General features: G+C 42.1%; 2 protein-coding genes across 3 annotated transcripts; one reads left to right on the top strand and one right to left on the bottom strand.

The window, feature by feature from the left end:
- Window positions 1-777: 777 nt before the first annotated feature.
- Window positions 778-5,902, top strand: LOC119745361 (probable tRNA N6-adenosine threonylcarbamoyltransferase, mitochondrial). The gene is made up of 8 exons (XM_038221668.1): window positions 778-1,477; window positions 2,209-2,308; window positions 2,777-2,934; window positions 3,251-3,380; window positions 4,230-4,437; window positions 4,801-4,955; window positions 5,158-5,360; window positions 5,461-5,902. Exons 1-8 carry the CDS (start codon window positions 1,158-1,160, stop codon window positions 5,534-5,536), a joined length of 1,350 nt encoding a protein of 449 aa, XP_038077596.1. The 5' UTR covers window positions 778-1,157; the 3' UTR covers window positions 5,537-5,902.
- Window positions 5,854-26,954, bottom strand: LOC119745360 (ankyrin and armadillo repeat-containing protein-like). 2 transcript variants are annotated; one of them, XM_038221666.1, is made up of 21 exons: window positions 26,726-26,954; window positions 24,000-24,615; window positions 23,413-23,847; window positions 23,042-23,318; window positions 22,618-22,801; window positions 21,747-21,969; window positions 20,299-20,316; window positions 16,469-16,670; window positions 15,770-15,978; window positions 14,949-15,053; window positions 13,942-14,367; window positions 13,457-13,698; window positions 11,864-12,014; window positions 11,007-11,168; window positions 10,263-10,492; window positions 9,545-9,703; window positions 9,200-9,317; window positions 8,464-8,624; window positions 7,918-8,063; window positions 7,147-7,202; window positions 5,854-6,955 (listed from the first exon to the last, which is right to left on the bottom strand). In XM_038221666.1, exons 2-21 carry the CDS (start codon window positions 24,601-24,603, stop codon window positions 6,693-6,695), a joined length of 4,371 nt encoding a protein of 1,456 aa, XP_038077594.1. In that variant the 5' UTR covers window positions 24,604-24,615; window positions 26,726-26,954; the 3' UTR covers window positions 5,854-6,692. The 2 variants fall into 2 exon arrangements, with proteins under 2 accessions (XP_038077594.1, XP_038077595.1); XM_038221667.1 differs by lacking the exon at window positions 20,299-20,316.
- Window positions 26,955-27,552: the final 598 nt, after the last annotated feature.

Raw genomic sequence — 27,552 nt, forward strand, 5'->3', positions numbered from 1 at the left:
ATTACATTTCCAAAATTCAAGAATGGGTGGAAACTGATCTAAGGGATATATTCACCGCTTTTTCCAAATATGTCAAAACCTTAATGCTAACTTCCGGGGCGGGAATAAGAACTCATGTGGTTTTTTTTGGTTTTTTTTAATAATTATGCTTAATTAAGTTTTAGTCATCCCAGTATACCTGCACTTCCATCAATTTTTATTAACTTCCAACTGTACGTAGGGGACCCATTATCTGAAGAAAGTATTTTTTTTTTATTTGTTCCATGTTTCTCAACAACTTTTCGTAATCAAAATGTACCGCGGGAAATTGGGATCGCGTGATGAAAGGAACTGGCTGAAAAAAAAACTAAGTTAAGTTTTCAGACCATATAGGCCCCTAACTCGAGGGCGTTTTTCTATCTATTTCAGGCTTTTACTTTGATACAAAGACTATAAAAACAAACATAACAGCATCGCGTCCCGGCTGAAAAAAATGATAATTTACTGACATAACAAAAAACTGTTGAATTTTATAGTGTTCTAGTGTGTTGTGTAAATAATGCCCAGAATCTGACAAGAAAGTGTCCATAATAAATAATTATTTACTTTGTTTTAGTTGTATCGTATTGTTAATGTTAGTACGTTTTTTTAAAACCAGACGTGTGTAAAAGCTTCGCTACTTTTTCATCTGAAAAAAGGCTTAGGGGTATTTTTTTTGGCAACTTTTTACTTCAATTTTATTGAACAGAGTTGGCTACTAAACATAAATAGCGCCCTCTTGTGATAAATAAAATCACACTCACAATAATGCTGTCAAATGAGGGCGCTATCGACAATTTTCATCACATTCACGCCAAGATTTCGGGGACTTTCGCATTCACAATGAGGCCGATTTTTCAGCTTTTGTAAAGTCACTCTGAAATCAGCCATAAGCTGACCAAAGACTGAAGTATCCTACATTGATATAGAAGCAGATCGGATTTCCTTGGCAAGTTGTACTCATGTTCTAGTCCAACATCAAATGCCGACGTGAAAACTGGGATTTGCAGACGACGCACTCACGCTTCACAATGCGTGTTTAAGTGCAAGCCAAGTTGAAGCTCGCAGACATCTGAATTTCAAAGAATTGGGAATAAGGTTTGGTTTGGAAAATTGTCAATTGCACTTTGATAAAGAAAATGTCAAATTCAACAATAAGATTTCTGAAACTTTACAATTACATTGGATGGCTGAACATTTGCAACCATGGCAACAGAACTCGCAATTTCCCCAAAGCTTTTATAACATCTATAGACTCCAAGAAATCTCATCACCAAGCAGAGCTGTCTTTAAGACGAGGACTTCATTCATCAGTGTCATCCTTGGCGAGTGAGTCGAGAGGAAGTAAGCTGGTTCTTGGGATCGAGACAAGTTGTGATGAGACTGGAGCAGCCGTGGTCGACGAGGAGGGAAAGGTTCTCGGAGAAGGCCTGTACTCACAGAAACGCATCCATGTCAAGTGGGTATAAATCGGGCATGTCCTGTCTGCTGGAAAAATAAACATGCTTCAGTGATTATCGATTCTCATGCCATAATTCCAGAAAGCACTGGGATGCAGCATCTCCATGGCAACCGCCATGACTGCATCCATGAGAACTCTTCAGGCCACTTGTATATATCACTGTACCTCAAATTTTCCCTTTCATTCATCTCATCTGGTTGATAGGGCTAAGTAAAAAAAATACGAAGGAGGCGCCCTCTCCCCCTTTTTTTCCTAAGACGGCAAATTTTTCAAGATGGCGGATGGACTCTTCCATTTTCTAAACTCTTTTGCTGACACAAAATTTGTCCAAAGGAGCTGTCACCCCTTTCTTTGTAGCTAAAATTTTGTTGGAAACAAATAAAAAGACAACATTTTTACAACATTTGCAAAATATATTGCAAATGTATGAATTCAAATATTTCTATATTTTTACTTGGTCTAATGCTTTTAGGTACACTATTCCACTTCAGGTCAAAATAGCTATTGTAAGAATTATTAAACCAATTAAAGACATGAAGACATTAAATAAGAAAAATTAAACAAATTTACACCTTCCAAACTTATTATTAAACATGCAAGATACATAAATAAAGATGTGGTCAATATAGCAAAATTCAAGAGCCAGATACCATTGGACCCTAATTGTTTGAGCTCTTTAAATCCCAACATCTTAGACTGATCTTGACTCCTTTCAATATTTAATCTAGAAATGGAGGCGTGATTCCGACACTGGCGCAGGATCTCCATAGACAACACATTGACTCCGTGGTACAGCAGGCATTGCGGAATGCTGGAATTCAGCTCAAGGTACTGATAATTCTTCTGGGGAAAAAAATGGCAATAATTTTTTTCATTCATTGTCAGCAATTAATACATTAAGAACAATAAGGGGCAGGTTTTGTAATGAAAAAAGGGGGGGGGTTGTAAAGTTGAGTACAAATGTACATCATATTTGGGGGGTGCAGGGGCAAGGGTTTGGGTACTACAAAAAGAAACATTGCAAAGCTATCGACTGAAAATAAATTATTGTCTGGGAAAGTAAAAACTTTGTAAAATTTTAAAACTTCTAAGAAAACCTAGATTTTCTTACAGAAATCTTTGGAGACATTTCAACACACGACACAGATTACACTTTAATACATTATTAAGGTGAAAAAAAAGCAAATTCATATTTTCTCCAAAATCAAAAACACTGACTTTGTAAAGGTTTGTTCTGAAAAGAAAATGTCCTCATTTGAAATCCTCACTTTCAGGTTTTTCTCCTTTATTTTGTAGGATGTTTCAGCCTTGGCAACTACCACCATGCCAGGTCTGGCCCTATGCCTTCAAGTCGGTCTGCAGTACAGTAAAGACCTGCTGCGTCGACTGCCGTTGCCTTTCATACCGGTACACCACATGATTGCCCATGCACTCACTATAAGGATGATTGAAAAGCAAGTACAATCCATATTCAGATTTATTCAAATTACTGCCATTTGATTGGATCTACAGGGGATCATTAATTCTGGATTTCACCATAAGCCCCGCCCACCTTTGGTTTGGGTACATCGCTCACAGTGCTTCCGACTGTCACCAAGCTGTCGTGGTCACCTGACCAAAAGTCGTGATCTGATTGGTCAAGGTGCACTGTTTGGTTGGCAGGTAGGAAGGGTCATATTCAAACAATTTGTCTTATTTTCCCTTCAAATATTGCAGTACAAAGAGGAAAGTGTTAACTTGTTTAAGAAGATGTTTTTTTTTTTGTTCTAGGATTGAGTTTCCATACCTCGTTCTGCTCGTCTCTGGCGGCCATTGCTTATTGGCTGTTGCTAGGGGAGTTGATGATTTCCTCCTCCTCGGAAGCACGCTAGACAACGCCCCGGGTGAAGCTTTTGACAAGGTACAACCAAACAAAACTCTGTTACCCCTGCTCATCGTGCCTATAAAAATTCCATAAAACTCTCAGCTTCTTGGGAAGTATAGAGCTCAATTCCGGTATTTCAATGAGAACAGCTATTTTAAAACGATAACCGTCTCTGCCCTCACAAGTACTCACTTCACTCCGAGGTGGGGAGAAGCAATTCATGATAAAGTGCCTTGCCCATGGACACACAGTCAACCACATCTACAGACTTAAAACCCCTCTCTACAGAAAACGACTCAAGATATTAACATGTAGCCCACCAGACATAGAGGCCGTGACACTCCATGTCTTCAAAAATGCCAATTTTCCCCCAATACATAATAATAATAATAATAGCAGGCATCTATATAGCGCTTTTACGTCGCAACAGGGTATCAAAGCGCCTTACAATTATTATTTTCCCTGTTTCAACGGTCAAACACTCCTGAAACCTTGTTTCAACGGTCAAACACTCCTGAAACCTTCTCAGATCCCTGGGGTGTATACAGCTCGATGCTGCCTGTTAGGCGCCAGGAAGCTAAATCAACCACAATAGCCATCTCTGCCCTCACAGGTACCCATTTACTCCTTGGTGGGGAGAAGCAATGAGTGACAGAGTGCCTTGCCCAAGGGCACACGCACCATAACCCCAGGCTGGACTCGAAACCCACAACCTGCAGAATTACCCGCAGACCATAAATCCGATGCCCATATCCACGAGGCCACAGCAGTCCACATCAAAATGTTCTCCCTCCAAATGTTCGTTTCCTTCCATTTCTCAGCAAGGCCATCACCAAATTAGTCGAGGAGACATACGTCTTGACCAAAATCATTCTTCTCTTTCAGGTAGCGCGTCGTTTGAAGTTGCACCTCCACCCAGCGTGCCACGGCCTGTCTGGCGGCCAGGCTATCGAGCGCCTATCCCTGGGGGGCAACATCCGTCTACTCATGGACAAAGAGAGACCGCTGCTCAAGCACCGCGACTGCAGCTTCTCTTTCTCTGGGCTGAAGACCTTCGCCAACTGGCTCATATACAACCACGAAGTCAAAGAAGGTAATGGCTTAGTGCGTGGATTATAGAGGGCGCTCTTTAAGTTTAACCAATAATGAGGGTGCATTTTGAAAGGCACGCTAAAATTTCACCGATACCTGTACTTAGAAAGCAGGGATAAGGAAATTGAAAACAATTTTATTAAGGAAAATTTTTTTACAGTTTTTTTTTTATTTCAGAAGAAACGACACCAGTTTTCAGTTTTTAGATGAAAATTACAAATTTTGCAAAACGGGCAACTTCTGTAAAAAAAAAAAATACGAAAATTGTGCTGAATGAGAACAAAATCTTGGGAAACCTCACTTAAATTATAAGGCTGACTTTTATTAAGGGGGATTTTTTTTTTCATCATGTATTCCTCTGTAGGTATCAGCCGCGAAGACGACCTTCTTTTGTCCACCATTCCGGACATCGCTGCCTCCTTCCAACACAAGGTGGCGCACCACATGGTTACAAGGGTTGCCAGGGCGATGGAATTCTGTCGGCAGAGAGACATGTTGGCTGGAACGTCAAAGTCATTGGTAAGAAAACACTTACAGATTCAGTTATTTAATCTTTTTTTTTTCAAATCTGACCCAAAATTTCTTTGTTACCAAAATACAAACATTATGTGTTTGATTTCACTTACCCTTGTTGCGCAGGTAAATAGCACCCTCTATAGTTTGTGAAGAGAAAGGAAGTATTTTAAGGCGACGCATTTTGTCAAATGGCCATTCTTTTCAGGTCGTCTCAGGGGGTGTGGCTAGTAACGCCTACATCCGCAGCGCCCTCCAATTCGTCTGCGACAAGCACGGATACCAGTTACACTGTCCCCCGCCACGGCTGTGCACGGACAATGGGATCATGATCGCATGGGCCGGCATGGAGAAGTTTAAACTGGGCTTAGGAATTGTTGAAGATCTGCAAAGCGTCCGATATGAACCAAAGTACGTGTCTCCACAAACTCTTGAAACGACAACATTTCCGTGATCTTCAACTTTTTTTTAAGAGAGTTTCGTGATAACTGATTGTGTTGGTATTTTACAGGTATCCTATTGGCATGGACATTTCCGACCAGGTGAGGGCAGCAGACATCAAAATCAAACGTGTCAAGTTCTGGTGAGGTGGTGTCAAAGGTCATAGGAGAAAAGGTCGCATCGCAGCAGTGAAAGATTAAGGTCAACAAGGAAGAAGAACATCAACAGGACAATTTTATAGAATAAAGCCAATCTTTATTTACAAATTAATTTGTGTGAACAGCCACTTTCAAATAATTACAAAACCAGCTTGGCTTGACACACAAAAATATACATTAGTATTTTCCCTTCAAAAAATCGTAAATATGTACAGTTTTTTAATGTCTGTGGATGGAAAGATGAAGTTTTTGAAGAATATAAATATAAGATATTAATAATGATAAGGACGGAATGCAATCTGACCGGAATAAAAGACTGTAAAACTGTTCTTGCAGCATTTTTAGTGAAATATTTTTGTACGTTGCCACAAATTTGCTCTTTTTTTTCAATTTTTTTATTTTTAATTTTTGTAAAATCTCCAAAAAATGCATACATTTTGGCAACCAGGAATACAACACTAAAAGTTGAAATGCTGTGAACGAAGTGAAAAATGCTACACTGATGATACCATTATTTCTCACGCAACTGGCTTCAAAACTGTGTTGTGACGTAACATGTTCCAAGAGTAAAGTTTGAAATTAGTAATCTCTTTTAAAATATAGTAAAAATTAAAATATCTCATATGTACACAATTTAGGGATATTAATTTCAAAATATTTCTGATTTCATTTTAATGCACCTAAATACAACCTTTGGTTTTAGCAATTTTTAATCCAAATACACATAAATAAAATCACCGATGCGCAATCGCAAAAATATACAAACCCACACCCATAAAAAAAATGAATTAAAATGTCATATACAATTATATAAAACTTGGAAGTTTCTTTAAATTTAAAAATATACACCTCATTAGCTTAGCAACTTTTCCTCACACGAAATACCACAAAATATGTACAGATTATTTCATTTATAAAAAAAAAGAGAAATATTGCAATTTTTGTTAAAGTAAACATTATTCCATATAAAAATTGTGACGCCTAACTTCATTGCGCCAACACTAACAGCTCTGAAAGATGAATTGCACACAAACCTGTTGCTTCTTCACAGAAGCATCACAGAGCAAAGATGTACTACGGCAGTGGTGCACAAGCGTCCTTCAAGGTCTCTCATTTTCACCACCGAGGGCGGTATTTGAACGCCTCAACCAGACCACGCAATCTTCCCGTCATCCGTGGGTTTCCTGAGCAGGACTCTTCGGTTATCGCCCCTGGGCCCCACGTCCCGTCTTTTGATGACCCTCACCCCTTCCACGTCGCCCTCTATCACCGCCTCGGCCGACCTGGCTTTGTGTCGTCGCGCGATGGCCGGTGCCGACACGGCCCGGGCTGGGGGGCCCTGGGGGCGTGTCTTCTGCAGCTCGGTGGGCGGGTGACTGTTGAAACCTATGGTGGTGCGAGGACGTCCTGTGGTGAAAACAAAACAAGTCCAATCAATACAACTGCCTGGACAGATTCCAACACGGACGAAGTTTTGAGGATAAGTCGGTATCAACTTTTCGTTCTTTTGCAAACAAATATTATTTCACTAGATAGATAAGGAGCTCTCTCTGTTTACACAATAGAGGGCGCTATTTATTTCCTTCAAGTTCACTTACTCATCCCTCTGGGCCTTGGCGGTGGGACAACTGGTGGGCCTCCATGGATCTCCAAACTAAAAAAAAACAGAAGAAAATTCCACGACATGTTATTATTAAAACTAATGCTTGTCAAAAGGCCTCTACCCAAACATACCAAAGTGGTCCTACATCAAGGGACATTGCATCTTGGAATGTGTCCAATTGACTACAAAATGCATTTTAAACAAAATCATGTTCATTGGAAAGAGCGTTTAAAAGTAGGATATAAACGTCCACACAACCATCCTTTAAAAATGGGATTTTTTGTGTTATTCTTGCAAGAACAAATTTCGGGGGTCAAAATTTTGACCCTCAAAAATTGAGCTGTTGAGTGCTAGTCGAGAATCCTGCTGCACGTTTTCCACCAGTGCATCGCATTCTGCGGACATGCGAGAAGCAAAATTTGTGTATTATGTGTCACACACACATAAAGTGTACTGTATATTGACTTGACTGGAAATACGTATGCCACAAAATGTCCACCTTGTCCGATGTAAACAACCAGGTTTTTTGTTTCTTTTCTCGGGAACGGTAAGACATTGGGTTAGTTTCCTTTCAACCAGACCTTTGAAATAGGATAAGTAAACAATCCCAAAGCATAAAACTTTCGGGGATTTCAGGACGAAATGTCGAAAATTAAGAAAGCAATTTGCTTCGTCTTCTGAGGTATGCTGTGCGTAACAGCAAATATTACGCTTTACAATCGATTGTAAGTTCCATGACGTTTGACCCTTGTTTATATTTTCTCACCTCAATGCTGGTAACCCAACCACCTGCGCCCGTCGAAACTCTTCGGTAAAGTCCCTCGATATCTTGCCATCTTTGTCCAGATTGTCCATCAGACGTTTGTACAAACCTGGGGTGTTGCGTGTCGCCACCAGCAGCAGCCTTGTTGCCTGTAAAAAAGCAACGACAATCAGTTATAAATTTGTTCCTTAATCACAATTCTAAAAATCAAGATTGCTTTGGATTGCACATTGCTCACCTTTGGAGAAAACCGTAAAAATTGTTTTCAATTTTTGTCATGAAGTTTACAATAGCCTATGTCATGAATAAAGAGAGAATCCTTGCCGTCACCTATGTTCCCTTGGATTAGAGAAGGCAGCTTGCGATAAAGTGTCTTGCCCAAGGACACAAGCAGAGCAATCCTTCAGGCTGGACTCCAACCCTCTCGCTAGAATTACCAAATCTTGTTCAATACATCAGACAAATGCATTCTGCATTTTGAATGCAAAAATCGTATCCAGGGAATTCTCACAAATTCAGCTCCCTTGTCAAATTTCTTAAGTCGCGTACCTTGCGATTGAAAGTCAGGTATCCCAGGGCAACGGCCGCCGCGCATCGCACCTCGGCATTCTGGGAGAAGAGATGATCGATGAGAACCTCCACGCTGCCCGACGTGATCATGGCGTCCGTGATGCCGGCGCGGGTATGGGCTAGGCTAGCTATCAAAGTACCTGGAAGATACAAAACAATAAGGGTTGGTCTTGGATACTACGATGATTTCATTGTGCACACGTCTAGGCAGATCAGGGGGTCAGGTGGGCGTAGCGGTTCTTTCCTCGCCTTCCACCGCTGTGACCGGGGTTCGAACCCGCCTGGGCCAATATGTAGAATGGGTTTTCAATCCCTACCTGATTCCATGGGTTTTCCCTAGAATCACATTCTAGGGTTTTCCTCGCACCACTAAAACTGTAATTTTCTTCCACATCTTCTACCCAGGGACCCCAATGGAAATATGTCGAGAGACTTTCGCGGGCAATCCCGGCCAAACGCCGAATAATTACAAACATTTGGTCCAAAATGGAAAAATGTCCGAAGTTTCTTAGAATGGCTTTTTGCACCATGCTGTAGCTTGTATTGTCTTGCACTGATTGCGGCTGCGTCCTATTTGCTTGGCTACGGCTACGGCTAAGCAGTAACACATGCATCTATGGGAAGTGGCTTGAGCGCTTCCATAGGCACATGTGTAAATTGTTAGCCGTAGCCGTTAGCATACAGGCTTTTACTAAACGAAGTGATACAAGCATACCTGCCAAGATGACAGTATTATCGTCCTGAGATTTGAGTAATCGGACAAGAGTTGTGACGCCCTCGGCGGACAAGGAGACCTGATCACGGTCCAGGATCACTCTTGCAAGCACCACAATCTAAAACAAACACAAAAACAAAATACTTTAATCTTTCTTCACACCGACAGTTTATACATCTCTTCCTATTATTCTTAGTCAGGCGCTCATTTGGAAGCGTTTAAAAATTCAGACTGCTTGAAACCGGTCTAGGTACATGTACCACAGATACATCACAAGACTAGTCACAAGTCTTTTGCTCAGGAGCAACTCTGGAACGATGGTCTGAACTGGAATTGTAAGAATACCTGAAAGGCACCGTGGGCTTGGTAGGACTCGTCCTCCGCGTCCAGGAAGCGTTGGAACATGGCCATCTTCAGTCCTCCTGCCTCTCTGATGGCCACTTGCTGGCCGGTGTTGTTGAAGGCGAAGGTGGCTAGTGCATTGCCGGTTTGTAGTTGAATTTCCTATGAAAAAAAAAAGAAACAAAAGAAAGCACATTCAAACCATGAGTTTAATCTAGATTAAGAACAAAACATCAGTGTCAAGTCCATCACAAGTCCTTACAAGTCTTTACAAGTCCTATAAATCTACAAGTCCTCAGATGTCGACCACAAGTCCTCACAAGTCCTCACAAGTTGTCAAAAGTCATCACAAGTCACCACAAATCACCACAAGTCCTCACAAATCCTCACAAGTTGTCAAAAGTCGTCACAAGTCACCACAAGTCACCACAAGTCCTCACAAATCCTCACAAGTCCTCACAAGTCCATCACAAGTCCATCACAAGTCCTCACAAGTCGTGAAAAGTCCTCACAAGTCACCACAAGTCGATCATGAGTCAATCACAAGTCCATCACAAGTCCATCACAAGTCCTCATAAGTCACCACAAGTCCTCACAAGTCGTGAAAAATCCTCACAAGTCCATCACAAGTCAAGCCACAAACTTCCTTTTAACTTTACGACCAGACTTGTGATGGACTCGACCACAGGTACTTGTGTACAGCGTCCATATTATTTCCCACCTTGTTCTTGGAGTGGAGTAGATTCAGCAGCATCTGCATCTCAAACTGCGGCTCCTCCTTGAGCAGTGCCTGGTTCTCCTTGTTGCCTAGGATGATGCAGGCTAAGGTGTTGGCAATCTCCACCTTGATGTAGTCGTGGCGCGTGGTCAGGAAGATGCTGACTAGGGTGGAGATGGTGTTCTCCTCTGCTATCTTGCTCTGTGTGATCGGGTTGTTGATGTTGGCAACACCTGCGGCGATTACAAGTCAAGCATGAGTCAATCACAGGCCAATCACAAGTCAATCGGGAGTGAATCACAAGCCAATCAAAAGTCAACTGAGAGTGAATCACAAGCCAATCATAAGTCAATCATGAGTGAATCACAAGCCAATCATAAGTCAATCATGAGTGAATTACAAGCCAATCATATGTCAATCATGTGGGAATCACAAGCCAATCATATGTCAATCATGTGGGAATCACAAGCCAATCATATGTCAATCATGTGGGAATCACAAGCCAATCACAAGTCAATCATGAGTAAATCACAAGCCAATCACAAATCAATCACAAGCCAATCACAAGTCAATCATGAGTGTATCACAAGCCAATCACAAGTCAATCATGAGTGTATCACAAGCCAATCACAAGTCAATCATAACTTAATAATTTTTCAATCACAAGTCGATTATCATCAATCAAAACACGAGTCAATCACAAGGCTATCACAAGTCAATCACAATTCTAATGCTAATGATACCCACCCACACAGAGTGTCCCAAGCGCCTTTATGACCATATGCAGAACTCTCTCTGACGTCTTGCTGGATCTTAAGATTCTCACCACGGGAAGGATTCCGTTCTCCTTCTCAATGCGATTCTGGTTGTCCGAGCTGGCTCTTGTGAGTGCAATCATTGCCATGCAACCTGGGTGAAAAGAATAATTGCAAAAATCAATTAATAAAAAAATCCAACATGCAAATAGTGATTGGTCGAGATACGTTCTGCTTTATCAGATTCAAACCAGCAAGCCTTCTCCGACAGGCTTGTCAATTCGGGTGATTCACAATGCAGTGCGCCACCAAGAGTTTGCCATGGAGAGTCAACTTTTGAAGTTTACGGTCGACAAAACATGACCCATTGGAATGAGTGTCAGTAGACAACTTGAGCTAATTTGTTATAGATTGGGGCATAGCGTTCTGCCGCCTTACCAAAAACCACCATATTGATAAAAAGAGAAGAAAAGGGCAAACATATACTCGAATCATACGTTTGCGAAACTACTGACTGGAAAAACGAACAATTTAACATCCAGCGCTGCAAATTTGTCGACCATCTCCCACAATGCACTGGGAAAAATGAACTCTCCGTGGCAAACTCTTGGTGGCGCACTACATTGTTAATCGCCTGAATTGAGTGGTGAGACGTCGGTACCAGTAAGCAGGAGGTCATGGGTTCAAGTCCCATCCGAGTACATTTCACAGTTGAGCAAATCGTTCCTCCGAAGTTAGTGTAGTCTTGGCTGTACTTGATTCTTAACAGTAGCAGAATTTATTTTTAACAGAATTTAGTTATTTTTCTTAGCAGGCAAATGAAATTTGACATAAAACTGTTCTACTCACCGACATGCTGCAACTTCTCCGACTTGACGATGAGATCAATAATACCGCTGATCCCGATAAACTCGGCAATCATCTTCTGTTGCGGTCTGGTGTGTCCCGCCAAGGCCCAGAGACTGCAAGCTGCTTGCTCCTTCACGTCAAGTGCCCAGATCTAAACAAGGAAAATACAATTTCAGGTTAAATACTGCCGCGGGATTTGAACCCTGTACTCTGGAATAGCGTTCCAGAGGTCTCGGGTTCCTTTCCTTCACAAGTCAATTTCTATGGCCAAGGGAATGGAAGTCGCTTTTTCCTTCACGTCAAGAACCCAGATCTAAACAATCATTAGGTTAGTTAAAGAAATTGACTGGCATGGGATGTGAACCTGCAACCTTCGGAATGCGGTACCAGAGATCCCACGTTCAATTCCTGCAGTTTGGTGCCTTTTTGGTTTTTATGCTAATGCAAATTTTTCATATTCATGAGCAAAAGTGTGATGTCATTCCAGGCAGAAACCTCAATGTTAGGCCAAAAAAAAAAAATATTCGGTCTCTGGTCAGACCAAAGTTCCGGATTTGACGCGGCCACGCGGCTTTTTTTTTTTTTTTTTCCTTTTTTTTTTTTTTTCTTCAGCTTGGATTGTACAGTCAAGGTGGGTACTATTTTGCTTTTTTGGTGTCCTCATGTACATTGGTGTCCTCCATAATTTGCCTTGGTGCTTTCGATCATTTGCCTTGGTGCAGTTTCCCATTCCTTGGTGCTCTTTGGTAAAAAAAATTGAGGAGGTGCGGAAATAGAGGGCGCTGTTGGAGCTACCGCGGAACATTTTGGAAAAAAAAAAGATCGACGCGCATGCTTAAAATCGACGCGCGCGCTGACCAGAGACCGACTTATTTTTTTTTTGGGCCTTACACCTATTTCAGCACCAAAACTTGCCAGAATTTTGGATTTGGATGTTTTGCTGTTGTACATTTCTTTTCTTTGGTGATTCGTCGCTGTGTCGGTACATGACAGTAAGCCAATGAGCAAAGTCTGTCCACAATTTGTTTCAATGAGCAAATTTTGGGTTCACAATTTGAACAGAAACCCCCTTAACTGAACAGTGTCTTCCTCAAATGACATCACAGCAACAGCGCCCTCAGTTGTCCGGAAAAGCATGGACAATTTTTAAATGTATAAAAGAAGTGCACCTATCAACAAAAAGGGTTGTCAAATATTTTTTTATTCTTTTAAGAGGAGTAAGTTACACAAAATATGTTCCTAACAAAAATTCATTTCATGGACCCTTTAAATCAATTTCTCTGGCCAAGGGAATGCAAGCTGCTTGCTCTTTCATGTCAACAGCCCAGAGCTGAACAATAAGAAGACAATATAAGGTTCACACATAAAATGAAAGCACTCAACTGGAGTAGAACTTGAATCTCAGCTTCTGGAATGCAATGCCAGCGATTGCAGGTTAAATTTATTCTTAAACCCTTGGCACCTATATTTCACTACATTACATTGTATTTTTCCCCTGATAAATCTGTAACCCTATATGGTGCTGGGTTGGTTTGGGCGCTACAGGGAGTAACAGGTAGGGCAGTTTAGGGCGGTACGATAAATATTCAGTACCTTGAGGAGACGTATGAGGGCGCTAGGCGCGTGCAAATCCAAGATGGCTGCCTGGCATTTGGGGTTGTTCTCCGCCAGCGATTCCAGCGCCGCGGCGGCCTTCGTCTGGACGGAGATGTTGCGTCCTCGGATCAGGGTGACCAGCGGGAGTACAGCATTACGCTCAACGACGAGGTCTTGGTTCTCCCGATGGTTGTAGGTTAGGGCGGCTAGGGCTGCTGAACTTGCTGCTCTTAAGACGTCTACGGAAAATGGACAAAGTCGTTCCGTGTGATTGTATACATAATATTCTCAGTCATTTCATGCCAAGGAAAGTAGAGATAAATGCAGGCCTAATGGGCCATGCTGACTCGTGACAGACATGACTTTGCTTACAGAAATTTCCAAGGCAAAAGTTTTGCAAGAAATTGGATCATGCTCTGGCTTTTCAAGCTATTTGAATTACGTGCTTAGCGAAATTCATTGAGCACTTTTCAATCTCGTACCTGATTTGACCTGTAGGAATTCCACGAGTGGCTCCACACCTCCGTGCTTAGCAAGTAGCGTCTGGTTCTCCTGATGTCCGAGGCACAACACCCGCACTGCGTTCACCGCTTCCACCAACACGTCTTCAAGCTGCGACTCCAACAGCGCGATCAGCGGTGGTATACCGCCCTCACTGCTGATGGTACTCCGGTTAGTGCCGTCGTTTCTGTCGGAGCCTAGATCGGCCAACAGGATCGCTGCGCGGGCTTGGATGTCCGGCTCGGGAGAGCTCAGGAGCTTGACCACGGTGGGGATGGCGCCTGGAGCGGCGGCCGTCGCGTCGCGAATCTCGGGCTGCTGCGAGAGGTTGCAGAGGACGGCCGCGCCTAGGGATTGCATCTCGCGCTGGGGGAGTTTAAGAATCTCCACTAAGGCTGGAATGCCATCTGCATAGAACAAAGAATATCAATTAATGTCTTCCTTAATCAGTTCGCATCGCCATTATTTTGACAAGAACAGAATGAGGCGCGGGGTTATTTTTCAATCGACCTCAAGCCAGGCGGGTTGAAGCCATCACCCTCGGGCAGCACACTCATATTTCCGGCCTCGCTCACTGTGTGTTTATCCGTCATCCCATCCGAATACCGCAAAACCTTTGCGTGTATACACGTCATCTGGCGCCAACTGGTTAAGTGTATACTGGCATCCACTGGCACTCAAAGATTTGCATCATTATTACCCCTGCTCATCTAGCTGATAAAGCAGGACTGACAATTTCCGCTCATTTCATTGTACATTTCTTCCCAGATATTTAAGCATTTTCAAAACAAAAAAAAATTCAAATTTTTTTTTTTTTTTATGAAAAAATATTAGCTCCTCAAAATACTCATCTCAAACTATTTTTGTGACACTGGTACTTGGACACTGGACCAAACATGTTCTTTACAATCTAACACAATCTCAGAAATACAAGTTGGACAAACAAAAAGATCTAAAGGTTAAAGGTTAAAGGTTATAGTTGACAAACCTGCTTCTAGGATAGCTTTCCAGTATTGCTTGCTTGATGTGGTTAAAACTTCTAATGATCTGACGGCACTGTCTTTGTATTGGAAGGTCTTGGATTTTAGCATGCCTACGATAAAAAAATAATCCAAAATTACACAAGGTAAATCATCTGAAAATTAATTCTACAAAACTGTGTCCCCAGTGCACTTTTATGTCAAATGGGTTCGAGTCCAGCCTAGGGTTATGGTGTGTGTGCCCTTGGGCAAGGCACTTTGTCACCCATTGCTTCTCCCCACCAAGGAGTAAATGGGTACCTGCGAGGGCAGAGATGGTTATTGTGGTTGATTTAAGCTGCTTTGTGCCGCAATGGCAGCATCGCGCTGTATACTCCGCAGGGAGCTGAGATGGTATTTGGAATGTTTCATTGGCCCAATTACGTGCGCTTAATATAAATACACATTGTTATTATCCTGATCCCACGCACCCCAAAATATTATCATGCCTTATTTTGCAAACAATGTTTTCCAAGATTCTGTTTAAATTACTCAAAAATGTTTCCACTTTGTCCCCAGTTTTTGTAAATAAACGTTCTCGTCACTTTTCGTACCAATTATCATCAATTCTCTACATTCCCACTGTTAACTAGGTGTGAGTTAAATACAAGAATATTTTTAATATGCGGTCTTCTTTCCTTTATTCTCCATTTTCACTACAACTTGCGATTCCTTGTAGGACAATTTGACAAGAGGACACATAACTGGGACCTTTTTTTAGTATGCGTAGAACAAAAATTAAGGGGGGAGTTGTTGGAAATTATTCTCATGAATAAAAGAAAATTCCTACCAATGAGAGTTTGCCAGACAGGCACATCGGAGTGGTTCCACTCGATGAAAAACTCCAGCACGTTGGTGTGGAATCGCAGCGCCGCTAGGTGTATCATGGTGTTCCTCTCCATGTCTGTCTTGCGGATGTTGGCGCCCAAGTCGATGAGGATCTTGACTGATTCTAAGGCACCGGAGCTGGCTGCTAGGAGTAGCGGGGTTCTTCTTAGCCTGAGGGTTGGGGGAAAATAATCAGGAAGGAGTAATTTCATCATGAGTAAAAGTCTGTTTGGTGCCATACGTAACCAGATCCAACGAACACTTTCTAGCTCTGTCCAACTACCCAAAACTCATCAAATGAGCCACAGATGAGAACTGATTAGGTGTACTTTTTACGAAGGCAGATTGAGTGAAGATATTGACGAGAACAGGATTGGAACCTGCGACCTCCGGAAGACCGTAACGGCGCTCTACCAACTGAGCTATCCAGCCCTAAGTTGGCGGTCTCCCAATTTGTCAACTGTTATATTTGCTCAACCTAAATGTCTACAAATCCGAAATATTATTCTCAAAATATCCTCTACAAAACTTATAAAAACTTATTAAAAAGTATAACGATTGCATTTTAAAAACCATGTTGGAAGAAATACTGGGGCTGCTCCGATTATTTTTCTGAATTTTTGGACATTCTCACTAGAAAATTGTTTTCTCATTATCTTACTTATCCCACGTCTCCAGTTCCATCAGGTCGATAGACTTGCGCACAAACATCCGGACGATAGGGGCGTGGTCGTAGAACGCCGCGTGGTGAATGGCCGCCCAGCCGTCTGGGTCGGCCAGAATCATCCCAGCGCGATTGGAGACCAAGCAGAGGGCGGCCTCCAGGGAACCACAGCGCGCGGCGAGGTGGAGAGGGGTGGTGCCTAGGGAAGAAAGATGATACAATGGTCCATCAGAACGTGAAATTTGAAGCTCTAAAAAAAGTGCTGAAATATTGGGTTTCGTGGTGACACAAGCGAGTTCTAATAGACCTTTTCACAGACGCCAACATCTTGGATTTCTTTCCTGGTATTTTATGGTCACCTGGTGTCTTGCGAGATTTTGTGGCAAACACTGATCGCTGTTGTCGCGTCAGCTTTGCCAACATGCGGTTGTCCCAATGTTTTCCCTCAACAAGTTCAAGTGACTTCCAAAGCTAATCTAAGATGGCGGTTACAATGAAAGTGTCTACGGGTCATTTGCATAACAGAACTGATAATGAGGCTGCAGTGGCAATGCTCAGACTGCTACGCACAGACCCTTATATGCCATAACTGACCTACCTGCAAAGAAATACCAACTTTGTTTTCCTTTGCAAGTGCTGGCTTGCTACAATTCCAAAACATATCTTTCTGATCAACTGGTCTGGTAGTCGGCCTAAATCAAGAGGACACATCTTCTCTTGTTCTACGATCATTGCCATTCTATGCTTGTATGTATTACTCACATGAGGCAAGGAGTTCAGTATATTTCTATTACCCCTGAACTTCATGCCAATAATTATCTTTTGGAACAGCACTCAATCAATGTAGTCAGGTATCTTTACTACAACATACCTGGCCCAATTTCACGGCGCTGCTAAGCACAAAAATTTGCTTAGCACAAAAAAGTCTGACTTCATAAAAGCAGGTTACCAGCCAAAACTCCAAGTGATTTTCATGCTAAGCAAACAACAGCTGAATACTAATCACGAGCATGGAGTTTTGGCTGGTAACCTGCTTTTATAAGCCGGACTTTTTTTTGTGCTAAGCAAATTTTTGTGCTTAGCAGCGCCGTGAAATTGGCCTGTACATCTTTTGTTTGGGTTAACGTCAAGCCTGCAACAGCCACGCAAGGAAAAGTGTGCATATGTAATATTACACTGTAACATTAGTTTGGTTAGATAATGTTAGGTTTCAGTCAAAAAATAAAACCACTCATGATTGTGACACAACATGGAAAGCATCATACTAGACAAATGAAAAGGTATTTGCAGTCATATAATATCAAAGTCGCTTTAATGAATATTTGCATACAAGGAAAATATGGTTGTCCTTTTTCGACTAATTTAGCATTTGATTATTCGAAACTACGTTTGACAGCATATATACGAATATTCGAAACTCGGCAGTTCAGAAATGCCAGAGTCTGCAACTGCATGCCACACCTGTCAAACGTTGCACGCAAATCACGCTGATTAAAATGTACACGCGGCGATCGATGTTATGGGTCGCAGGAGTGTTTTGCAATAACGATTTTATAACTTTCAATGGCTTTAAAACCTGCTGAAAGGATGGGAACGATCAACTGCTGTCGACAGAAAACGTTCCTGACAACAAAAAGTGGCATCCGACAATAAAGCGCAGCAACTTTAGGATTAAAATTACACCACGCTCATGTGTGTACATACGTAGATTTTTTTTCTTTCGAATATTCAAACCAGCAAAAGCTATTTGAATATTCAGCTAATGATCGAATATTCGAATATTTGCATTTTCGGAACAACCCTAAAGGAAAATACTAGAGGTGCGCATCTCGCAATTCTACAACACTGACAATTTTTCGACGATTGCGGTATGCATACATCTGACTCAATCTCACTAAAAATTAAGCCATAATTACCGACAGCATGACAATTATTTATATTCATATAAGCTTTTTTTTCTTCTTTTTAAAACAAGTTGAAGCATTAAAGTACAGCATATTTTTTACAAGTGGATGAGTAAACTACTCTTAAATGTAAATGCTTCAATTTTGCAAGCTCTTTTTACAACTAGCGCAAACATACCTGTCTAAGCATTGATGTAATTTTCTACGTTTAGATCCGAACCTAAAATGTGTACTTTTAGCTAAAATATTAGACTGATTATCTAGCAAACTTATGTTACTAACTTGTGATTTATGAGCCTGTAATGATTTCACTAAAAACACTTGATTTCATGTTTTTTACAAGATTTTTTTTTTTTTTTTTTTAAGTAAATTACTGTTAAATGTAAATGCTGCAATTTTGCAAGCTCTGTGGACAACTAGCACACCATCCCTTTCTAAGCATTGATCTATTTTCTACGTTTAGATCCGACCCTAAAATGGGCACTTTTAGTTGAAAATATCGGGGTTAAAATATCAGGTTTATCTAGCAAACTAATTTTCTTAACTCATGATTTATGAGGCTGTGTGATAACTTCACCAAAACACTGGATTTTACAGCAGGAACAAGAGTCAAATTATGGAGGCATTGTTTATTTAAGAGTTCTAAATCTGTTCAAATGTCTGTAAGTATAATGAAATATTCAAGCAGAGTCAGAGAAATATGAGAGTTATTTGAGAGTTACGCCATTTTTTTTTCAACAACAGAACTCACCAACATCAAGTAATAAAACTTACCATACCTCAGTACTGAGAGGATATTAGGAAACTACTTTCTCTGAAATTGTGATTTCTCAGTAAGAAGAGAAATATGATGGGGAAACGGATGGTGATGACATCAATGAAATTGACGGGAAAAAAAAGACAAAATTGTTTACCACAGAACTCACCGATATCCGAATCAAGCTGGACCCGTTTGGTTTTATTGGCTCTACGAGCTGATGTTAGAAATGAATGAGTTAGGATGACATAAAAAAAAAAAGATGGATAAAAAAAAAGGAAAACATGCATACAAACACACACGGTGATAAAAGACACCCACGTTTGTGTCTCCATGTACATCATACACAAATCATGCGCAATGTCCACGCAAGAATGGACTTTTCCTGCCAGTCAATCAACTGTGTACACTGACCAATCGAATCTCGCATTTTGGTCAGGTGACCGCGTGATCCCAAGCACTGTACACAACCCAAAAGTGGGCGGGGCTTATGGCTGAATCTGGAATGGTCCATTTTAAACAGGGATGGCTATCTCCAATAGTGTGAAATTACCGTTAGATACTTTTTATGTCCTGATTTGAATTGGAACTTTCCGAAGTTCGGGACACACCCTTTGTACGTATTAAAGACAATTTTGACACAGCTCCCGATGTGAAAGGGTAAAAAACGGTTGACAGATGCGTCAACAATGAAGACACAGCAAACTGGGACGGAGGGGCCAAGCTTCGGACGAGACATGCATATTTCATGCAAAGGAAAATCAGACACAACAAAAGAATAGCTGATAATTCATTTGGAAGGAACAACGGAACGATACAAAGTCAACGAAGCATTCATCAAACGATGACCACGCAAAGACGTCTTAAGTCACCCTCAAGTCAACCTGAGATTTGCCTGGATAAAGCCCAGGTGCAGCTTGATCCTGAAAAGTCAGTCGCTGACTATTCTTTGCTGTCAAAAGGTCGACCTGAGGGCGGCTTAACCATAAATGTGCTAAAAACTTTCTTTAAAATTGGAGAAACAAATCGCAAATTTTCAGTTTCCCGACAACAACTGTAAACGTACTCGATGATAAACACGGTCAAACAACAAGATCAAATTGTGATGCAACGTGCACATGTGCACATGGTGTCATGCAAAAGATTGTATGGTTGTGTTTTCTTACCTCCACAAATTTCACTCGCTGATTTTAACATGACAGATAAAAATGGTTCAAGATTAGGAAAACAAAATATTGGGTAAATTTGTTAATTGCCAAGAAATGCCCCCCAAAATTTTTTTTATATGAGGACAAATGATCGAAACTCCTTCCACGTTTGACAAGTTTGGACTGAATACAAATAAATACTTTGCTACTTTCTCCATCTTTTTTAAAGTTTTCTTTTTTTAAACATGGATTGTCTCCAAATATTTACTTTTCAAACTTTGCATCTCAAATTATTTTGTTGTTAGTCGTAGTTGGACATGGGCATTAGCAATTCCACCACCTTTTTTTCAATTGTTAAATCACAATTAAAGTGAAAATTTAAAAGGTAAATATGAAGAAAAGTGAATAAATATATTTTTTTTTCCCGATCAAACTGTGATATCCTCAATTTTAGAATGCATCAAAACTCTTTTCCGATACTCTCACTCAGCACATCAGTTTGCTAATTAGCTAAATGCTTCAAAACAAAACTTTTTGAATAATTTTTAAAGGTAGAATATATCATTTGATGCTATCCAAAAAGTAACTGACAAAGTTATTTTGAAAAGCATACTTGGTTTAAAGATAGTAATGGCACTAAACTCCCTGTGAAATTATTCCTTCTGGTATGCTGTCATTTTGAAGAAAATGATAAAAGAAGGTCATTTCCAAAGATGCACCTAAAGACGCATTTTTGGAAATTTCCGTTAGCAGTTCCTTTTTAATTCGGCGAAGCCGTGAATGAGTGCGTGCAAGTGGTGACACGACGCACACGGGCGCGCAGTTGCTATAATTCGGCGGTTCAGTGCGTGACGTTGCGTAGCTGCAATCGTCTGAATGAGAACGTGTCCCGGATGTTGAATTCGGGCGCAATTCAAAACATAACTCGGCAACTGTTGAATTGAAATCAAGATCCTAGAATATTGTTTTCTCGGAATATACAGCATTCACTGAGCTGGAATTTCACCAGGTTAGTTGTAAAGCACCCTTCCTTAGATTTCGAGCACTTCTGCTGCTTCAAACAAAAAAACAAAATGCAGAAATGACAAATGATATACTCTACCTTTAAACCGACACAAATTTCAAACCAACCAAAAAACTACAGCCAATACGGAAAAAAAGTCGGCTGACTAATGCAAGTCTATTGGCATTCATAGACCGACTTTGTCCTAATGACTTGACTATGGCTTAAAATTACACATGGGTCAATGGGAAGTGGCTGCTAGCCGCTGCCATAGACCTGTGTGCAATTTTTAACCACAGCCAAGTAATTTGGACACGGCTTTGGTTTCACATCAACAACTGCACAATCGCAGGAGAAACCCCCTATCTACGGGTAGACTTGCACAGTCCTCTCAACCAATTTTGTGTGCAGTGATGCCCACAATGCAATAATGCAGGCATTAGACTTGCCCAAGTCTTCTCACCGTTTGGGTTGGTCAGATGATGCCTCCGGACATCGATGTCTTGCCTCTGTATGAGGAGTAGCTCAATGACGAGCGGTCGGTTGTGCTTGGCAGCGTGGTGCATGCAGGTGTAACCGTCCTCGTCCTGTTTGCTCAGGCGAGACGGGGGACACTTACGGGCCAGGGTCTGGAGGATGGAGACCAGACCACGGACTGAGGACATCTTGAGTCCAGACTGGAGGTTCTGTAATCAGGGGACATGCTAAACCAATTAGCACCTGTATAACTATTCACTATATTTACATTGTATTTATTCCCTGATCAATTCATGAACCATACAGTACGGGGACGGTTTGGGCAGCATAGGCTCCGTACCTTTTCACTTTGCAACAATGTCCCATGGGCGAGAAACATACATTTCGCTGGTTGACGCACTCACACTGTTGCTTATGTGTGACGCACGTACACCAGGGGATTTGTACTATGTACACGCACGGCAAAATTTTGCAGTCAGGCAAGATGCCGGCGTTCGGTCACCCCCAACTGTACTTTCTTTGCCAGTGAGGGGGTGAACTTGTGAACAGAGTGGCTAGGGAGTAACGGGCAGATTTCTTTGAGACCATAGGTTAAGTTGAACTTCACATGAAACAACTGAGAATATCTCTATTCCCCCTGGATGGGATGCCAGTCCATCCCAGGTTACTCCCCAGTTAATGCCGGTACCTATTTACACTGGGTGGCGAGATGCAAGTGGGGTGAAGTGGCTTGCCCAAGGACACAACATACGGGGCCAGCAGCATGATTCGAACCCCTGACCCTTTGATCATGAGTCACATACTTCTTAACCACTCCCCCACAAAAGTACTGAAGTATCCACTAACTTAGGGGTTACCTTGTATTTGATAGCTTGGTGGTAGCCGTACTTCTTCTTCCACTGCTCGTGCATCTGAATATCCGTCAGGGGAAGACGTTTAGGTTTCAGCTCGGCAATCTTGTCATAGAAGGAGTGGGCCCAGAGGGGCTGGGGCGGGGAGACGGGGTAGTAGGTCTCAAAATCCATGGATAAGATGTAATATCTGGGAAGGTAAAAGTACAAGACATGTTGTTAGGGCAAGGATAAGACAAGCATGAAAATTGGGTTGTGGTCCAGCAATCAAAAGTAATACATGTAACTAGTCCTCAAAAAAGTTATTATAACGTTGAGAGCATGAAAGAAGTTCGATTGGCCGAGCACAAAACAAAACTTTTAAACTTGATTATCTCCAAGAGTTTCTTTGCGTGGCTGGGCTAGTGATTTCTGGAAACCGTCGACTTACTTTTTGCCTCCGATCTCTTTTACAGGCACATGGAGATTCTCATGCAGCTTTTGATTGGGATCAGTAATCTTGGCCAAATACTCTGTCGCCTCCAGCTGGATCTGCTCGTAGAGTTCAACGACCTCGGCCGGCGGGGGCTCGCAGAGGTCGGTCTCGATGTCAAAGGTCATGCCCCCATGGAGGTGGAAGTACTTGCTGCTGGCGTTGAAGTTCGGGCAGCGGAAAGTTGGGGAAAGCATGAGGGGAGGGAGCTCGCGTTCTGTCTTACACTCGTCGGCTGAGAATGAAAAAGAAGAATTTTTGATGAAAAAAAATAGGATTACGATGTTGGATCGTGAGGGGTAAAGGTTCATTATCTCATGAGTTCTAACCTGTCAGTTGGGCCACTAATCTCTTGATGTCCGGCACTTTGTTCCGTCGTCTCATCCCGATCAGGAACGGCACTAAGAAACTGACCAGTTTGATCACTTCCATCTGCCGTCGCGTCTCTGCCTTCTTGCCAAGGTGACGCTGAATCACGTCAACGTGGGCGTGAAGTCGCGTCTGCAGCCGCTCAAAGGTGTCGCGATCGATACGCTCCTCGCCTAACCGGACAAGGCTTGTTGCTTCGTACGCAGCGTCCACCACAAAGAGGTTCTGGTGCTGTTGAATTGTCCGCTGTCGCCAGGTTAGCTGGATGCTGAGGTCGTCGACGTACTGCATGAAGAGGCGCTTGTCTGCGTTCGCGTCATGCTCGCTCATCGGGAAGAGACGCATGTTGTCGTAGATGCCGGCGAAGTCAGGGTCCTTTGTGATGTCCATCATGCCTGGAAGAGAAATACGCAGGGGGAACAGTATAGCTTCGACCATCCCCACACCCAGAAAGTGTATCCACTCTTTGATTGCAAACAACATCAACAAATATCAGGAAAGTATTAAAATAGAGGTACAAATGCACAATGATTCACCAAGAACTCACCCGCCATTGTAAATTCTGTCAGGAAGACTTTCTTGGTCTGTGGCTCCCCCATGGCGTTCAAGTCCAGACTGGATCGCCATCGCTCGTTGAACTTGACCCGTTTGTCTCTTGGGAAGTAGGCCCCGTGCCACATTCCCTTCATCATGTAGTCCACGTTGATGAGCAACTGGCCCAAGTGCGTGTCCAAGTAGGCCGGGGGGAGTTGACAAGCGGTGGCCTGGTCGTAATTGGCCTCTAGCGACAGCGACGGAGCTTGGTTCAGTCCGTAGATGCCCACGACCAGCTCTCGCAAGACCTGGTGGATTTCTCGGTACTCCAACGGCTCAATGGAAGGGTCGTAGGGGAGCAGCAAGACGCAGTTGTTGTCGGCGAAGGGCTGCATGGACATGATAACACCAGACGGCGCTTCAGCTTGTAGCTTATGCTCCTCGGCCGACAGGAACCAGTGGTATGAGGACTGGGCCAGGGCTTGCTGGAGCTCAAAGCGCTCAAACTTCTCGAAGAACTGGGCGGCCATGCGATTGGCTGTAGCCGTGGCCATCAGAGCTGGATCCTCACCGATGGACAAGCCATGCATGCTGCTGTCCAGATTTTTAGCAGCCATCGTGAAGAATCACTCCAAAACAAAATAAAACAAAACAAAAATTAAAACCTAACACAAACACAGCATGCTCATAAATCTTTCATATCTGAATTTCATGAAAAAATTCTTCACAAATTTTCATAATTCCCTTGTCTTCACACAACCAATAAAGTGGCATTACACTAATGTAATGATAGGCTATGTTAATTGTTATAAAAACCTCCATGGCCTTAACCTCCCCCCCCCCTCTTTTTTTATCGCTTGTTATTTATTATGCAGTGGCTATTGTTGCGGCAGCTGTGTAATGCAATTTTCAACTGCTATCGTTACGGCATTGCCTTGCAAAAACACCATTGCGAATCTATAATCCAGATTCCTTTGCACACGTTAGCGTATCAAAATTTCAACATGAAATTTCACGAAAATTAGACATCTGAAAAAGGCAGCACTTTCTGATTAAACTTAAAGAGGGCGAGTAGGCATATGCTTAAGCAAAAATAAACTACAAACTAAGCCTAAATGTGAAAATCAAAATTTGACAAAATTCGACATGTATTTGTACATGGTGGAAGTGTGGCCTATATTTACGGAGGTACGGAGGTAGTCCAGTAAATTGGCCACATTTATGGGGCTGTCACGCCCCAACTATCGCATCGGTCCCAACTATAGTTGGGCCTGTCCCAACTATAGTTGGGCCTGTCCCAACTGTAGTTCCACAGTTGGGCTGGCCCAACTATAGTTGGGCCTGTCCCAACTATAGTTGGGACGGTCCCAACTGTAAGTTCCACTGTTGGGCTGGCCCATCTATAGTTGGGCCACTCCAATCTTTTTATTTTGCGGTGTCCCAACTATAGTTTACATAGATGTACAACTGTAAAACGTTCCCTACAGCTCTGATACACGTCTGACTTTACTGGGGACCACTGAAATTAGTTATTGATGGGGCGAATCTATAGTTGGGCTACTCCCAATCTTTTTATTTTGCGGTCCCAACTATAGTGTACATTGTTGTACGATTATAAAACATTCCCTACAACTCTAATACACATCTGACTTTACTTGGGACCAATGAAATTATCTATGGGTGGGGACCATCTGTAGTTGGGCCACCGCAATATTTTTATTTGGTGGTCCCAACTATAGTTTACATTGATGTACGACTATAAAACATTCCCTACAGCTCTGTTACATACTGTCCGACTTTACTTGGGACCTTTGACATTAGCTATGGGTGGGGCCCATCTATAGTTGGCCGGCCATGGCAATCTTTGAATTTTGCAAAATGTTGCTGGACAATAAAACCCAGAAGCTGGACAACTCATCCAACTAGGCAGTACCACGTGACCGGCCAGCCTTGCGGCATGCATGCACGACGAATACACGGTGCCAGCGCCACGGAACATTTAATCCAACAAGATCTATCAAGCATGAAGCATCCGGCGCAACTCCAGTCCTAACTATAGTTGGGCCGACCCAACTGCCGCACTATAGTTGGGACAGACCCAACTATAGTTGGGACCGATGCGATAGTTGGGGCGTGACAGGGCTAATGCAAAACTAGTCCGAAAATTTGGGACTCTCAATACTGTGTATGAGAGTCCCAAAACTTAAGGTACTGAAAACATGCAATACAAGAAAATAGACTGGCACATGAAACAACCAGTCCAACAACTCTTCAGTACTGCATTAATCAACTGTCAGCTGACTGTGACTGTGCCAAAAGAAATATATAGGATGTCGGGTACCATACCACTATTTCTGCACATTTCCCCTTAGTCAGGCACCAGACTAATGACAATGAATGAAGAAGCCAGTCATGTCAAACAGTTGGACCATGGATGGGCATGTAGAAGTCTAGTCTTTAGCCTCATTTTGAAATCACTTGACTTCCTTCTCTTGTGCAAGCTACTGCCAAATATTGAAGAAAACTCTCCTTTAAAAATGGAATTGAGTTTTCAAACTTGGTTGGTGAAATACTGAGAAACTATTATTTTACCCAGTAACAGATTTGGAGAAATTTGCTGGTTAAAGAGTGAGTAAAGTTGGCCTGATCTTTTTTTGCATCGTTTTGAGCACTTAAGGTCCCAGTCTGATGCAAAACAGGCCTCAAACAAGAAAACTTTCAAGTTTCATGTCCACTCACCAAATTTCAAGCCAATTTAACACTTTGTAGCTGTGTAGGGGCGTGGTTGATTTACATCTAGCCCGACCCGTTATCTTCTTACAGTTGTACCAATCATTATTTCGTCGTTCCCCTTTCTTAACATTACGTGAAATTGACAATAAGGCAGGGATAAAAACGCAAAAAAGTTCAGCCAACGGCCTCCACTTGCTTGACAACGCAAACGCTTTCTGATTTATCTGTATGGTAGCTGGACTCTTATACACAGTTTATACACTTTGGTGCTCAATTTGACAACGGTACCAGATTATTATAGCGAACAATTTTAGCTGTCAATAGATGGCGGGCTTCATCATTGGTGGTCCAATGGGCGGAGATTTAAAATAAAATTGGGGGGGGGGGGTAAATATTGTGGAAAGCCTGTTTTTCCCCCTTTTTTTCGTGATTACTCTAAATTGGGGTGTTGTTTTGGATACCCAAAGAAGGCATAACATCAAAATTTGCTGACTACCCAAACTTGAACTACCAATGATACAATATCATAAGTTCAATTAACAATACTTATCAGAATAACAAATTAATGAAAGAAAAAAACAATGCCAGGATGCTTTGTTAGCTTATTCTAGAAATCCAAATAGCACTTTTATTTTAACAGTGTTCATGGCAAGGGCACGGCATTTAACATGATCAATTTTTGCTATTTACATTGTTTTCATTAAAAAAAGGACACTTTTTTGGAAAAAAAATACACATGGACGGTGTATTTGTCTACTGGCAACTTTTTTTCTCATAAACTGCCATCATTTCCTTTTCCGCCTGTGCATAGTTAAAGGGAATATACAACATTT

This window comes from Patiria miniata, unplaced genomic scaffold (genome assembly GCF_015706575.1).
Source record: "Patiria miniata isolate m_02_andy unplaced genomic scaffold, ASM1570657v1 HiC_scaffold_7, whole genome shotgun sequence".
Lineage (NCBI taxonomy): Eukaryota > Metazoa > Echinodermata > Asteroidea > Valvatida > Asterinidae > Patiria > Patiria miniata.